The sequence below is a fragment of the Pecten maximus genome, chromosome 4, assembly GCF_902652985.1.
Source record: "Pecten maximus chromosome 4, xPecMax1.1, whole genome shotgun sequence".
Classification (NCBI taxonomy): Eukaryota; Metazoa; Mollusca; class Bivalvia; order Pectinida; family Pectinidae; genus Pecten; species Pecten maximus.
In genome coordinates, this window is record NC_047018.1 from 10,069,124 (window position 1) to 10,082,319 (window position 13,196).

Here is a 13,196-nt window from a genome sequence, read left to right on the forward strand (position 1 = left end):
TCCGGACTATTTTACTGTGACCTTTATCTTACCTTGGTAAAGCTAACAGAGTCTGGGACTATTTTACTGTGACCTTTATCTTACCTTGGTAAAGCTAACAGAGTCCGGGACTATTTTACTGTGACCTTTATCTTACCTTGGTAAAGCTAACAGAGTCCGGGACTATTTTACTGTGACCTTTATCTTACCTTGGTAAAGCTAACAGAGTCCGGGAAGTATCTCCCCCCATCTATGTACACATCAAATCCATCACCCTTGAGGAAAGGGTCCTTAGGTGGTGCCTTCCTCTCCAGGGGCAGCCAGGTATACTAAAGGTGACAAAGTATTGTTATCTTTTATAGTAAGCTTTACACCCAACTTATTCTTTAATTATATTGTCCAAATTCATCCTGATATTGTTAAACAGATGATATATGTAATAAATATACATTGTTAAACAGATGATATATGTAATAAATATACAAAGTCAATTTGTGAAATTTTTCATTACTATTGTTACTTTTTAATGCTATCCTGGAGGTTTTACATGTAACTGTATTCTGACCTTTATCATCCAGGGGTCATCAACTTACCTCAGGAAGGACATCCTCGCCATCATCAGAGTTTTCACTTGGGGTTAGAGAGCCAGGGCGTGGCTCACCCTGGAAGATGTGTATTCTGAGAGTACTCCTCCCATAGCGTTTCCAGTCCCGGTTGGTTGGGATTTCCTCAAATGGTATCTGACCTGCCTCAGCCGCCGGAGGATAGAAGAGTTTAATTGTATGTGTCCCTGAGTTTATTGTCATAGTATTTGGGTTAAAGTTTCTTCTAGATCTAGATGTGATTTCTGCAAAGAAATAGAAATAAACATCAATAATTTAGATTCCATCATAACAGGTCAGTAATACTATGATACTATAATAACATTTATGTCTGCATGTAGTTGAGATAGATAGAAGGGCCCAGTTACTCAAAGTATTCAAAGGTGATTAGACCTTGATTAATTTACCTCCCTCCTCCAAACCTAACACTGGACTGATATACCATAATTACAGTTTACCTCCCTCCTCCAAACCTAACACACTGGACTGATATACCCTAATTACAGTTTACCTCCCTCCTCCAAACCTAACACTGGACTGATATACCATAATTACAGTTTACCTCCCTCCTCCAAACCTAACACTGGACTGATATACCCTAATTACAGTTAACCTCCCTCCTCCAAACCTAACACTGGACTGATATACCCTAATTACAGTTTACCTCCCTCCTCCAAACCTAACACTGTACTGATATACCCTAATTACAGTTAACCTCCCTCCTCCAAACCTAACACTGGACTGATATACCCTAATTACAGTTTACCTCCCTCCTCCAAACCTAACACTGGACTGATATACCCTAATTACAGTTTACCTCCCTCCTCCAAACCTAACACTGGACTGATATACCCTAATTACAGTTTACCTCCCTCCTCCAAACCTAACACTGGACTGATATACCCTAATTACAGTTTACCTCCCTCCTCCAAACCTAACACTGGACTGATATACCATAATTACAATTTTCCTCCCTCCTCCAAACCTAACACTGGACTGATATACCATAATTACAGTTTACCTCCCTCCTCCAAACCTAACACACTGGACTGATATACCATAATTACAGTTTACCTCCAAACCTAACACTGGACTGATATACCCTAATTACAGTTTACCTCCCTCCTCCAAACCTAACACTGGACTGATATACCCCAATTACAGTTTACCTCCCTCCTCCAAACCTAACACTGGACTGATATACCCCAATTACAGTTTACCTCCCTCCTCCAAACCTAACACACTGGACTGATATACCCTAATTACAGTTTACCTCCCTCCTCCAAACCTAACACTGGACTGATATACCCTAATTACAGTTTACCTCCCTCCTCCAAACCTAACACTGGACTGATATACCATAATTACAGTTTACCTCCAAACCTAACACTGGACTGATATACCCTAATTACAGTTTACCTCCAAACCTAACACTGGACTGATATACCCTAATTACAGTTTACCTCCCTCCTCCAAACCTAACACTGGACTGATATACCCTAATTACAGTTTACCTCCCTCCTCCAAACCTAACACTGGACTGATATACCATAATTACAGTTTACCTCCCTCCTCCAAACCTAACACTGGACTGATTTACCATAATTACAGTTTACCTCCCTCCTCCAAACCTAACACTGGACTGATATACTCTAATTACAGTTTACCTCCCTCCTCCAAACCTAACACTGGACTGATATACCCTAATTACAGTTTACCTCCCTCCTCCAAACCTAACACTGGACTGATATACCCTAATTACAGTTTACCTTCCTCCTCCAAACCTAACACTGGACAGATATACCCTAATTACAGTTTACCTCCCTCCTCCAAACCTAACACTGGACTGATATACCCTAATTACAGTTCACCTCCCTCCTCCAAACCTAACACACTGGACTGATATACCCTAATTACAGTTTACCTTCCTCCTCCAAACCTAACACTGGACTGATATACCATAATTACAGTTTACCTCCCTCCTCCAAACCTAACACTGGACTGATATACCCTAATTACAGTTTACCTCCAAACCAAACACACTGGACTGATATACCCTAATTACAGTTTACCTCCAAACCTAACACTGGACTGATATACCATAATTACAGTTTACCTCCAAACCTAACACTGGACTGATATACCATAATTACAGTTTACCTCCCTCCTCCAAACCTAACACTGGACTGATATACCATAATTACAGTTTACCTCCCTCCTCCAAACCTAACACTGGACTGATATACCCTAATTACAGTTTACCTCCCTCCTCCAAACCTAACACTGGACTGATATACCCTAATTACAGTTTACCTCCCTCCTCCAAACCTAACACTGGACTGATATACCCTAATTACAGTTTACCTCCCTCCTCCAAGCCTAACACTGGATTGATATACCCTAATTACAGTTTACCTCCCTCCTCTAAACCTAACACTGGACTGATATACCATAATTACAGTTTACCTCCCTCCTCCAAACCTAACACTGGACTGATATACCCTAATTACAGTTTACCTCCCTCCTCCAAACCTAACACTGGACTGATATACCATAATTACAGTTTACCTCCCTCCTCCAAACCTAACACTGGACTGATATACCCTAATTACAGTTTACCTCCCTCCTCCAAACCTAACACTGGACTGATATACCATAATTACAGTTTACCTCCCTCCTCCAAACCTAACACTGGACTGATATACCATAATTACAGTTTACCTCCCTCCTCCAAACCTAACACTGGACTGATATACCCTAATTACAGTTTACCTCCAAACCTAACACTGGACTGATATACCATAATTACAGTTTACCTTCCTCCTCCAAACCTAACACTGGACTGATATACCATAATTACAGTTTACCTCCCTCCTCCAAACCTAACACACTGGACTGATATACCATAATTACAGTTTACCTCCCTCCTCCAAACCTAACACTGGACTGATATACCCTAATTACAGTTAACCTCCCTCCTCCAAACCTAACACTGGACTGATATACCCTAATTACAGTTTACCTCCCTCCTCCAAACCTAACACTGGACTGATATACCCTAATTACAGTTTACCTCCCTCCTCCAAACCTAACACTGGACTGATATACCATAATTACAGTTTACCTTCCTCCTCCAAACCTAACACTGGACTGATATACCATAATTACAGTTTACCTCCCTCCTCCAAACCTCACACTGGACTGATATACCCTAATTACAGTTTACCTCCCTCCTCCAAACCTAACACTGGACTGATATACCCTAATTACAGTTTACCTCCCTCCTCCAAACCTAACACTGGACTAATATACCCTAATTACAGTTTACCTCCCTCCTCCAAACCTCACACTGGACTGATTTACTCCAATTACAGTTTACCTCCCTCCTCCAAACCTAACAAACTGGACTGATATACCCTAATTACAGTTTACCTCCCTCCTCCAAACCTAACACTGGACTGATATACCATAATTACAGTTTACCTCCCTCCTCCAAACCTAACACTGGACTGATATACCCTAATTACAGTTTACCTCCCTCCTCCAAACCTAACACACTGGACTGATATACCATAATTACAGTTTACCTCCCTCCTCCAAACCTAACACTGGACTGATATACCCTAATTACAGTTTACCTCCCTCCTCCAAACATAACACTGGACTGATATACCCTAATTACAGTTTACCTCCCTCCTCCAAACCTAACACTGGACTGATATACCATAATTACAGTTTACCTCCCTCCTCCAAACCTCACACTGGACTGATATACCCTAATTACAGTTTACCTCCCTCCTCCAAACCTAACACTGGACTGATATACCATAATTACAGTTTACCTCCCTCCTCCAAACCTCACACTGGACTGATATACCCTAATTACAGTTTACCTCCCTCCTCCAAACCTAACACTGGACTGATATACCATAATTACAGTTTACCTCCCTCCTCCAAACCAAACACTGGACTGATATACCATAATTACAGTTTACCTCCCTCCTCCAAACCTAACACTGGACTGATATACCCTAAATACAGTTTACCTCCCTTCTCCAAACCTAACACTGGACTGATATACCCTAATTACAGTTTACCTCCCTCCTCCAAACCTAACACTGGACTGATATACCCTAATTACAGTTTACCTCCCTCCTCCAAACCTAACACTGGACTGATATACCCTAATTACAGTTTACCTCCCTCCTCCAAACCTAACACTGGACTGATATACCATAATTACAGTTTACCTCCCTCCTCCAAACCTAACACTGGACTGATATACCCTAATTACAGTTTACCTCCCTCCTCCAAACCTAACACTGGACTGATATACCATAATTACAGTTTACCTCCCTCCTCCAAACCTAACACTGGACTGATATACCCTAATTACAGTTTACCTCCAAACCTAACACTGGACTGATATACCCTAATTACAGTTTACCTCCCTCCTCCGAACCTAACACACTGGACTGATATACCCTAATTACAGTTAACCTCCCTCCTCAAAACCTAACACTAGACTGATATACCCTAATTACAGTTTACCTCCCTCCTCCAAACCTAACACACTGGACTGATATACCCTAATTACAGTTTACCTCCCTCCTCCAAACCTAACACTGTACTGATATACCATAATTACAATTTAACCTCTAACTAAACCTTGAGGTTGGAGGTTTATTAAAGGTTAACAACAGTTTCTAATACAACACTAGCTACATCCTTACGTGGGTCACTGGAGAGAACAATGGGGATAGCTCCCCAGGCTACAAGAGTTTCGTTGTCGTAGAGTGTTGCCTCCTGGGCATTGTCCTGTATCAGATAATCATCCGAGTCGTCTTGTTGTCGTTTGCGTAAGTAGAAGCGTGCCATTAGTATCATGTCCCCTTGCATCTCGATGTCACTAAAAGTGGCCTCTTGTTGGCCGAAGACATGGTAGCCATGTTTGAAGTTAGACCTGACAGCAGTAGTACTACATGTAACAGGCCCAGCAGAAGATTGTACAACCTGTAATATAGAATAGGATAATGTACAACTGGTATGTATATAATAGTAGAGAATTGTAGAGGTACTGTATACCGGTATATATAAATATAGTAGTTTGGTTTGGTTTGGTTTATTTTTGTTTAACGTCCTATAAACAGCCAGGGTCGTTTAAGGACATGTCAGGAAGGTGGAGGAAAGCCGGAGTACCTGGAGAAAAACCACTGGGCTACGGTCAGTACCTGACAACTGCCCCACGTAGGATTCGAACTCGCGACCCAGAGGTGGAGGACTAGTGATAAAGTGTCGGGACACCTTAACCACTCGGCCACGGCGGCCCCCATATATAGTAGAGAATTGTAGAGGTACTCAAAATATAGCAGATGATTTTAAATGTTTAAATAAACAAAGTATTGTACAAACTTGTGGATGTACTACATAGATATATAATCGAGGATTGTACAAACATCAAAGAATGATGACATCATACAGCTGTCCATCATATCACCATCCTGGATGTTTTCTTCCCGCTTACCTTTCCAGTAGAAGCATAATAAGCAGTCAATCTCATTTTCCCCTCCCCCTGTTCAGCGTGCTTGACGCGGTCAACCTGGAATCCTATTGTTGTATCCTGTGGTTGGAGGGGGGCGTTGCGTATAGTAGGTAAGCGCTGTCCCTGGCGGCTGCTGTAGTATACAATACACAACTGGGTATTTTTCATTCCAAGTAAAATAGAAATTTAATTTCAGAGGACAGTTACAACTTTTCAAAGAAAAAAAACATAGATAATGCAACTTTTATTTTAGATTAAAACAATAAAATATATTTACCACTCAAACAAATATTTGGAACATTTAACTCAAAGTGAGAATTTTTTTTACATTCAAATAATTCTCCACACTATACAAGAAAGTGAAAAAAACTAAACACACACTTTTTGTTGTAAACTTAAGCTCCTTAGAAAAATATTAACAGAACTTTGAATTATGATGTGAAAATGTATCACCTACATCATAAAATCACTCATCAAAGAGCAAACTAAAAACTAAAGATAATTAGTCAGAATATAATTACCTAATTGGTCATAATCCTATTGTTACTTATTCAAAAGAAAATCATTTATAGCTACAAATAATTACAAAATTGATAAGGTAAACAATAGCTCCATATACATGTACTATAAAACATTGTTAAATAAATTCGAACAACTTAGAGTGTGATGGGAAACTCTGACACCCATGGGAGTATACTGTATCATCAGAGGGAGACCTGTTAGGTTGGAAACTCAAGACAACCATGGGATTATATCATCAGAGAGAGACCTGTTAGGTGGGAAACTCAGACAACCACAGGATTATATCATCAGAGGGAGACCTGTTAGGTGGGAAACTCAGACACCCATGGGATTATGTCATCAGAGAGAGACCTGTTAGGTAGGTAACCCAGACATTCATGGGATTATATCATCAGAGGGAGACCTGTTAGGTGGGAAACTCAGACACCCATGGGATTATATCATCAGAGGGAGACCTGTTAGGTGGGAAACCCAGACATCTGGGGATTATATCATCAGAGAGAGACCTGTTAGGTGGGAAACCCAGACAACCATGGGATTATATCATCAGAGAGAGACCTGTTAAGTGGGAAACTCAGACATCCATGGGATTATATCATCAGAGAGAGACCTGTTAGGTGGGAAACTCAGACATCTATGGGATTATATCATCAGAGGGAGACCTGTTAGGTGGGAAACCCAGACATCCATGGGATTATATCATCAGAGAGAGACCTGTTAGGTGGGAAACTCAAGACAACCGTGGGATTATATCATCAGAGAGAGACCTGTTAGGTGGGAAACTCAGACACCCATGGGATTATATCATCAGAGAGAGACCTGTTAGGTGGGAAACTCAGACATCCATGGGATTATATCATCAGAGGGAGACCTGTTAGGGTGGGAAACTCAGACATCCATGGGATTATATCATCAGAGGGAGACCTGTTAGGTGGGAAACTCAGTCATCCATGGGATTATATCATCAGAGGGAGACCTGTTAGGTGGGAAACCCAGACATCTATGGGATTATATCATCCGAGAGAGACCTGTTAGGTGGGAAACCCAGACATCCATGGGATTATATCATCAGAGGGAGACCTGTTAGGTGGGAAACCCAGACATCCATGGGATTATATCATCAGAGAGAGACCTGTTAGGTGGGAAACTCAGACAACCATGGGATTATATCATCAGAGAGAGACCTGTTAGGTGGGAAACCCAGACATCCATGGGATTATATCATCAGAGGGAGACCTGTTAGGTGGGAAACTCAGACACCCATGGGATTATATCATCAGAGAGAGACCTGTGAGGTGGGAAACCCAGACATCCATGGGATTATATCATCAGAGAGAGACCTGTTAGGTGGGAAACTCAGACACCCATGGGATTATATCATCAGAGAGAGACCTGTGAGGTGGGAAACTCAGACAACCATGGGATTATATCATCAGAGAGAGACCTGTTAGGTGGGAAACTCAGACAACCATGGGATAATATCATCAGAGGGAGAGACCTGTGAGGTGGGAAACTCAGACATCTAAGGGATTATATCATCAGAGAGAGACCTGTTAGGTGGGTAACTCTCAGTCAACCACGGGATTATATCATCAGAGAGAGACCTGTGAGGTGGGAAACTCAGACACCCATGGGAGTATATCATCAGAGGGAGACCTGTTAGGTAGGAAACCCAGACAACCATGGGATTATATCATCAGAGAGAGACCTGTGAGGTGGGAAACTCAGACATCCATGGGATTATATCATCAGAGGGAGACCTGTTAGGTGGGAAACTCAGTCATCCATGGGATTAACTCATCAGAGAGAGACCTGTTAGGTGGGAAACCCAGACACCCATGGGATTATATCATCAGAGGGAGACCTGTTAGGTGGGAAACCCAGACATCCATGGGATTATATCATCAGAGAGAGACCTGTTAGGTGGGAAACTCAGACAACCATGGGATTATATCATCAGAGAGAGACCTGTGAGGTGGGAAACTCAGAAACCCATGGGATTATATCATCAGAGGGAGACCTGTTAGGTGGGAAACTGACATCCATGGGATTATATCATCAGAGGGAGACCTGTTAGGTGGGAAACTCAGACAACCATGGGATAATATCATCAGAGGGGGACCTGTTAGGTGGGAAACTCAGACACCCATGGGATTATATCATCAGAGAGAGACCTGTTAGGTGGGAAACCCAGACATCCATGGGATTATATCATCAGAGAGAGACCTGTTAGGTGGGAAACCCAGACATCCATGGGATTATATCATCAGAGGGAGACCTGTTAGGTGGGAAACCCAGACAACCATGGGATTATATCATCAGAGAGAGACCTGTTAAGTGGGAAACTCAGACATCCATGGGATTATATCATCAGAGAGAGACCTGTTAGGTGGGAAACCCAGACATCCATGGGATTATATCATCAGAGGGAGACCTGTTAGGTGGGAAACTCAGACATCCATGGGATTATATCATCGGAGGGAGACCTGTTAGGTGGGAAACTCAGGCATCCATGGGATTATATCATCAGAGGGAGACCTGTTAGGTGGGAAACTCAGACATCTATGGGATTATCATCAGAGAGAGACCTGTAAGGTGGGAAACTCAAGACAACCATGGGATTATATCATCAGAGGGAGACCTGTTAGGTGGGAAACCCAGACAACCACGGGATTATATCATCAGAGAGAGACCTGTTAGGTGGGAAACTCAGTCATCCATGGGATTATATCATCAGAGGGAGACCTGTTAGGTGGGAAACCCAGACATCTATGGGATTATATCATCCGAGAGAGACCTGTTAGGGTGGGAACCTCTGACATCCATGGGATTATATCATCAGAGGGAGACCTGTTAGGTGGGAAACTCAGACATCCATGGGATTATCCCATCAGAGGGAGAGACCTGTGAGGTGGGAAACTCAGACATCTAAGGGATTATATCATCAGAGAGAGACCTGTTAGGTGGGAAACTCAGACACCCATGGGATTATATCATCAGAGGGAGACCTGTTAGGTGGGAAACTCAGACACCCATGGGATTATATCATCAGAGGGAGACCTGTTAGGTGGGAAACTGACATCCATGGGATAATATCATGAGAGAGAGACCTGTTAGGTGGGAAACTCAGACACCCATGGGATTATATCATCAGAGGGAGACCTGTTAGGTGGGAAACTCAGACACCCATGGGATTATATCATCAGAGGGAGACCTGTTAGGTGGGAAACTCAGACACCCATGGGATCATGTCTTAAGAAACAGAACTGTAAAACAGGAATTTCTACCTGATAGCTGTACTGTGTTTAATACTAGAACTGTGGAAACAAAAGGAAAATTACCTCAGATCTATCTAAAATGTCTATAAAAACCTACCCTTATAACCAATCATATATATGTACCCTGTACAATGTAAGTGTACTTGATTTAGCTATAAACATGGGAACTTACCAACAGTATAGTTCCCTGTACATTAGAAATTTGTTAGTCAAGAAAACAATTCTTAAAAATTCATGATTATATTTTCTAACTCAACTGAAGCATTAATATACAAATGTTATTGTCTGTGCAATCAGTAAAAACACTGATAATAGTTCAGATGACAGTTTACTTGTATAAGATGACAGGCAGTATAGCTCTTATTGTCGTCACAACTTACAATCGTATATCTAAAAATCTCCTCCTCCCCTCTGGTACCCAAACACAAGACACACCTCAGTAATTACTTAATGGTTATGTGTGAAACTAATACCAACATACCCAGAGTTAGGACATTAACGAGTGGCACATATTCGAGACACAAACAAGCACCATAATTGAGAGAAAGAAACAGCTCTCTACGTAGGTCATTATATAAAACAGTCTATAACTGTTCCCAGCAAAATGTGGAAACAGAGTATATTTATCTCCTTTGCTAATATGTTACTTTCACATACATTTTATCTTTACAATTCTTATAATGAACACAGTTGATGTCTGATCTAGTTGTTTATCAGTCCTCAAAAATCATTATTGAAAAAATATGTGTTGATTTTTTTTTTCAAAACATTACATGTTAACTACAATTACCTGGTACAAATTTCACACAACAAATACAGTCCTTGGGTGTCCTTTATACCCAGGTTTGACTGTATGTACAACTATACCAATAAGTTGATATGATTTGATATTAACTAAGATCTTAAGCAGCTCTGTACAAAATGCTCTTAACATATACAGTATACAATCTCATATATAATTGACTCAATGTTTTCTCTTAGGGTTAAACTTGTGATAAAACTTGAAAAGTATTAGTCTCGTCTATATAAAACTTGATGTTAGGGAGTCCGCATGTTGTATTATCAACCCTCTATCAACACTGTGAGGCTATGATGTCCTACCTGTAACGATTGCCTTCTCCTGCTGACCCAGGGATAGAGGCGGAGGGGGGAGGAGGGAGAATTTGTGGTGTAAATGGTTTATGATTCGGGGGCGGTGGAGGAATCTGAAACAAAATTTAATACCTGTACAATAAAGCGGAGAGATCTAATTTACATAAACTACAGAAATTAATTGTTGGTGAGCTAATTAATACCGTACATGTGAAGGTTATTCAAAGGTCAGCTAATTCAGAAATCAAAAGCTAATTCAAAATCAAACAGCTAGAACTTGTGAAAGCTACTGGTATATATGTTAGTAAACACTCTCAGATCCTCTGTATCATATACTTCATTGAAATAGTTTGTTTTATAATTATAACAAAAAAGTACTAATGTTTTAAACATGTCCCTCTGATTTGTTCATCCATGTATTTGTATTTTCCCAAATACATGATATTGTACAAAATGGAATGGAATCTTTATTATAAAATGTTAACATGAGAGTACTTTGACTATATATTTTTCTTAAAAACCTTCCATGTTTTGTATTGGTTCTTCATGAAAAAATTCATTCTTTTTTTTTTTTCTTTTTTTTCAATTTCTAAAACAAAACACACAAAATATCAGAGATCTACATTTAGTAAGAAGATAAGTAAATAAACGTACATTTGGTGCCCGGTACTGGTTTTGGTTGGTAGCAGATATCTGATTCATTGATTGAATCTCCATATCTCGCATATTGACCAGGCGGTAATATAACTCACACTCTCCGTACTGAAACGATAAAAAAAAATCCTAATAAAGTCTCTAATACATGAAATCATTTCATTGTCATTTGTCATTAGTAAATACTAACCACAATATACCACTCGGCTAGGGAGAATACAGGTAACCCTGGTAAATACTAACCACAATATACCACTCGGCTAGGGAGAATACATGTAACCCTGGTAAATACTAGCCACAATATACCACTCGACTAGAGAGAATACATGTAACCCTGGTAAATAATATAGCCACAATATACCACTCGACTAGAGAGAATACAGGTAACCCTGGTAAATACTAGTCACAATATACCCCTCGACTAGAGAGCATACATGTAACCCTGGTAAATACTAGCCTCAATATACCACTCGACTAGAGAGAATACATGTAACCCTGGTAAATACTAGTCACAATATACCGCTCGACTAGAGAGAATACATGTAACCCTGGTAAATATTAGCCTCAATATACCACTTGGCTAGAGAATACAGGTAATCCTGGTAAATACTAGTCACAATATACCACTCGACTAGAGAGAATACAGGTAACCCTGGTAAATACTAGCCACAATATACCACTCGACTAGACAGAATACATGTAACCCTGGTAAATACTAGCCACAATATACCACGCGACTAGACAGAATACATGTAACCCTGGTAAATACTAGTCACAATATACCACTCGACTAGAGAGAATACAGGTAACCCTGGTAAATACTAGCCTCAATATACCACTTGGCTAGAGAATACAGGTAACCCTGGTAAATACTAACCACAATATACCGCTCGACTAGAGAGAATACATGTAACCCTGGTAAATACTAGCCACAATATACCACTCGACTAAGGAGATCTTTAATTTAGTTTGATCAGCTGAGTGTGTAAGCCAGAAGTTCAAGGTTCCATCCCTCGATAATGGCATCTGTTTCATTTAATGAAATTATGACATGAGTCCATAAATCTCACAACTCATGTCTGATTCGAGAACTATGTTGACCAATGATCAATGTTTAAGTCTCTCTTACCTTTTGGAGGCTCTGTAACTGACTAGCATGGAAGAACGGTTTGATAGGGACATTCCGGAATGGTATACGGAACTTTCCAGCCATTAATCTCTGATCATTGTCAAATATGGGAATTTTGACCCATGCACGTGTGATGAGACTATGTCGGTCATAGTCGGACGCTGGTCCTCCAGAGAGCTGAAGCTCCACCACTATACCTAGGTCTGAGCTGGGCGGACATCTACAAATACAAATAAAACAGTTATACACAACATAAAAACAGGACTGTATTGTAGAGTAAGGGAGGTAGCCATGTTAACTCTCCTTACTGATGATATACACAACATAAAACAGGACTGTATTGTAGAGTAAGGGAGATAACTGTGTTAGCTCTCCGTACTGATGATATACACAACATA

The 13,196-nt window shown here is 40.5% G+C and overlaps 1 protein-coding gene across 18 annotated transcripts in view; it reads right to left on the reverse strand.

Annotated features, from left to right (window-relative positions):
- The window catches only part of LOC117325189, an 86,935-nt gene that overhangs the window by 14,775 nt on the left and 58,964 nt on the right, over positions 1-13,196 (reverse strand). For 16 of the 18 annotated variants that reach the window (XM_033881211.1, XM_033881206.1, XM_033881198.1 and 13 more), the window contains 8 exons: positions 12,799-13,018; positions 11,670-11,777; positions 11,025-11,128; positions 9,933-9,962; positions 6,106-6,256; positions 5,315-5,594; positions 573-826; positions 189-308 (listed from right to left, as the gene is read on the reverse strand). In XM_033881211.1, coding sequence (XP_033737102.1) covers positions 189-308; positions 573-826; positions 5,315-5,594; positions 6,106-6,256; positions 9,933-9,962; positions 11,025-11,128; positions 11,670-11,777; positions 12,799-13,018 — 1,267 coding nt within the window. The remainder of the gene's footprint in view (positions 1-188; positions 309-572; positions 827-5,314; positions 5,595-6,105; positions 6,257-9,932; positions 9,963-11,024; positions 11,129-11,669; positions 11,778-12,798; positions 13,019-13,196) is intronic. The other 2 variants (XM_033881205.1, XM_033881204.1) reach the window with 2 other exon arrangements.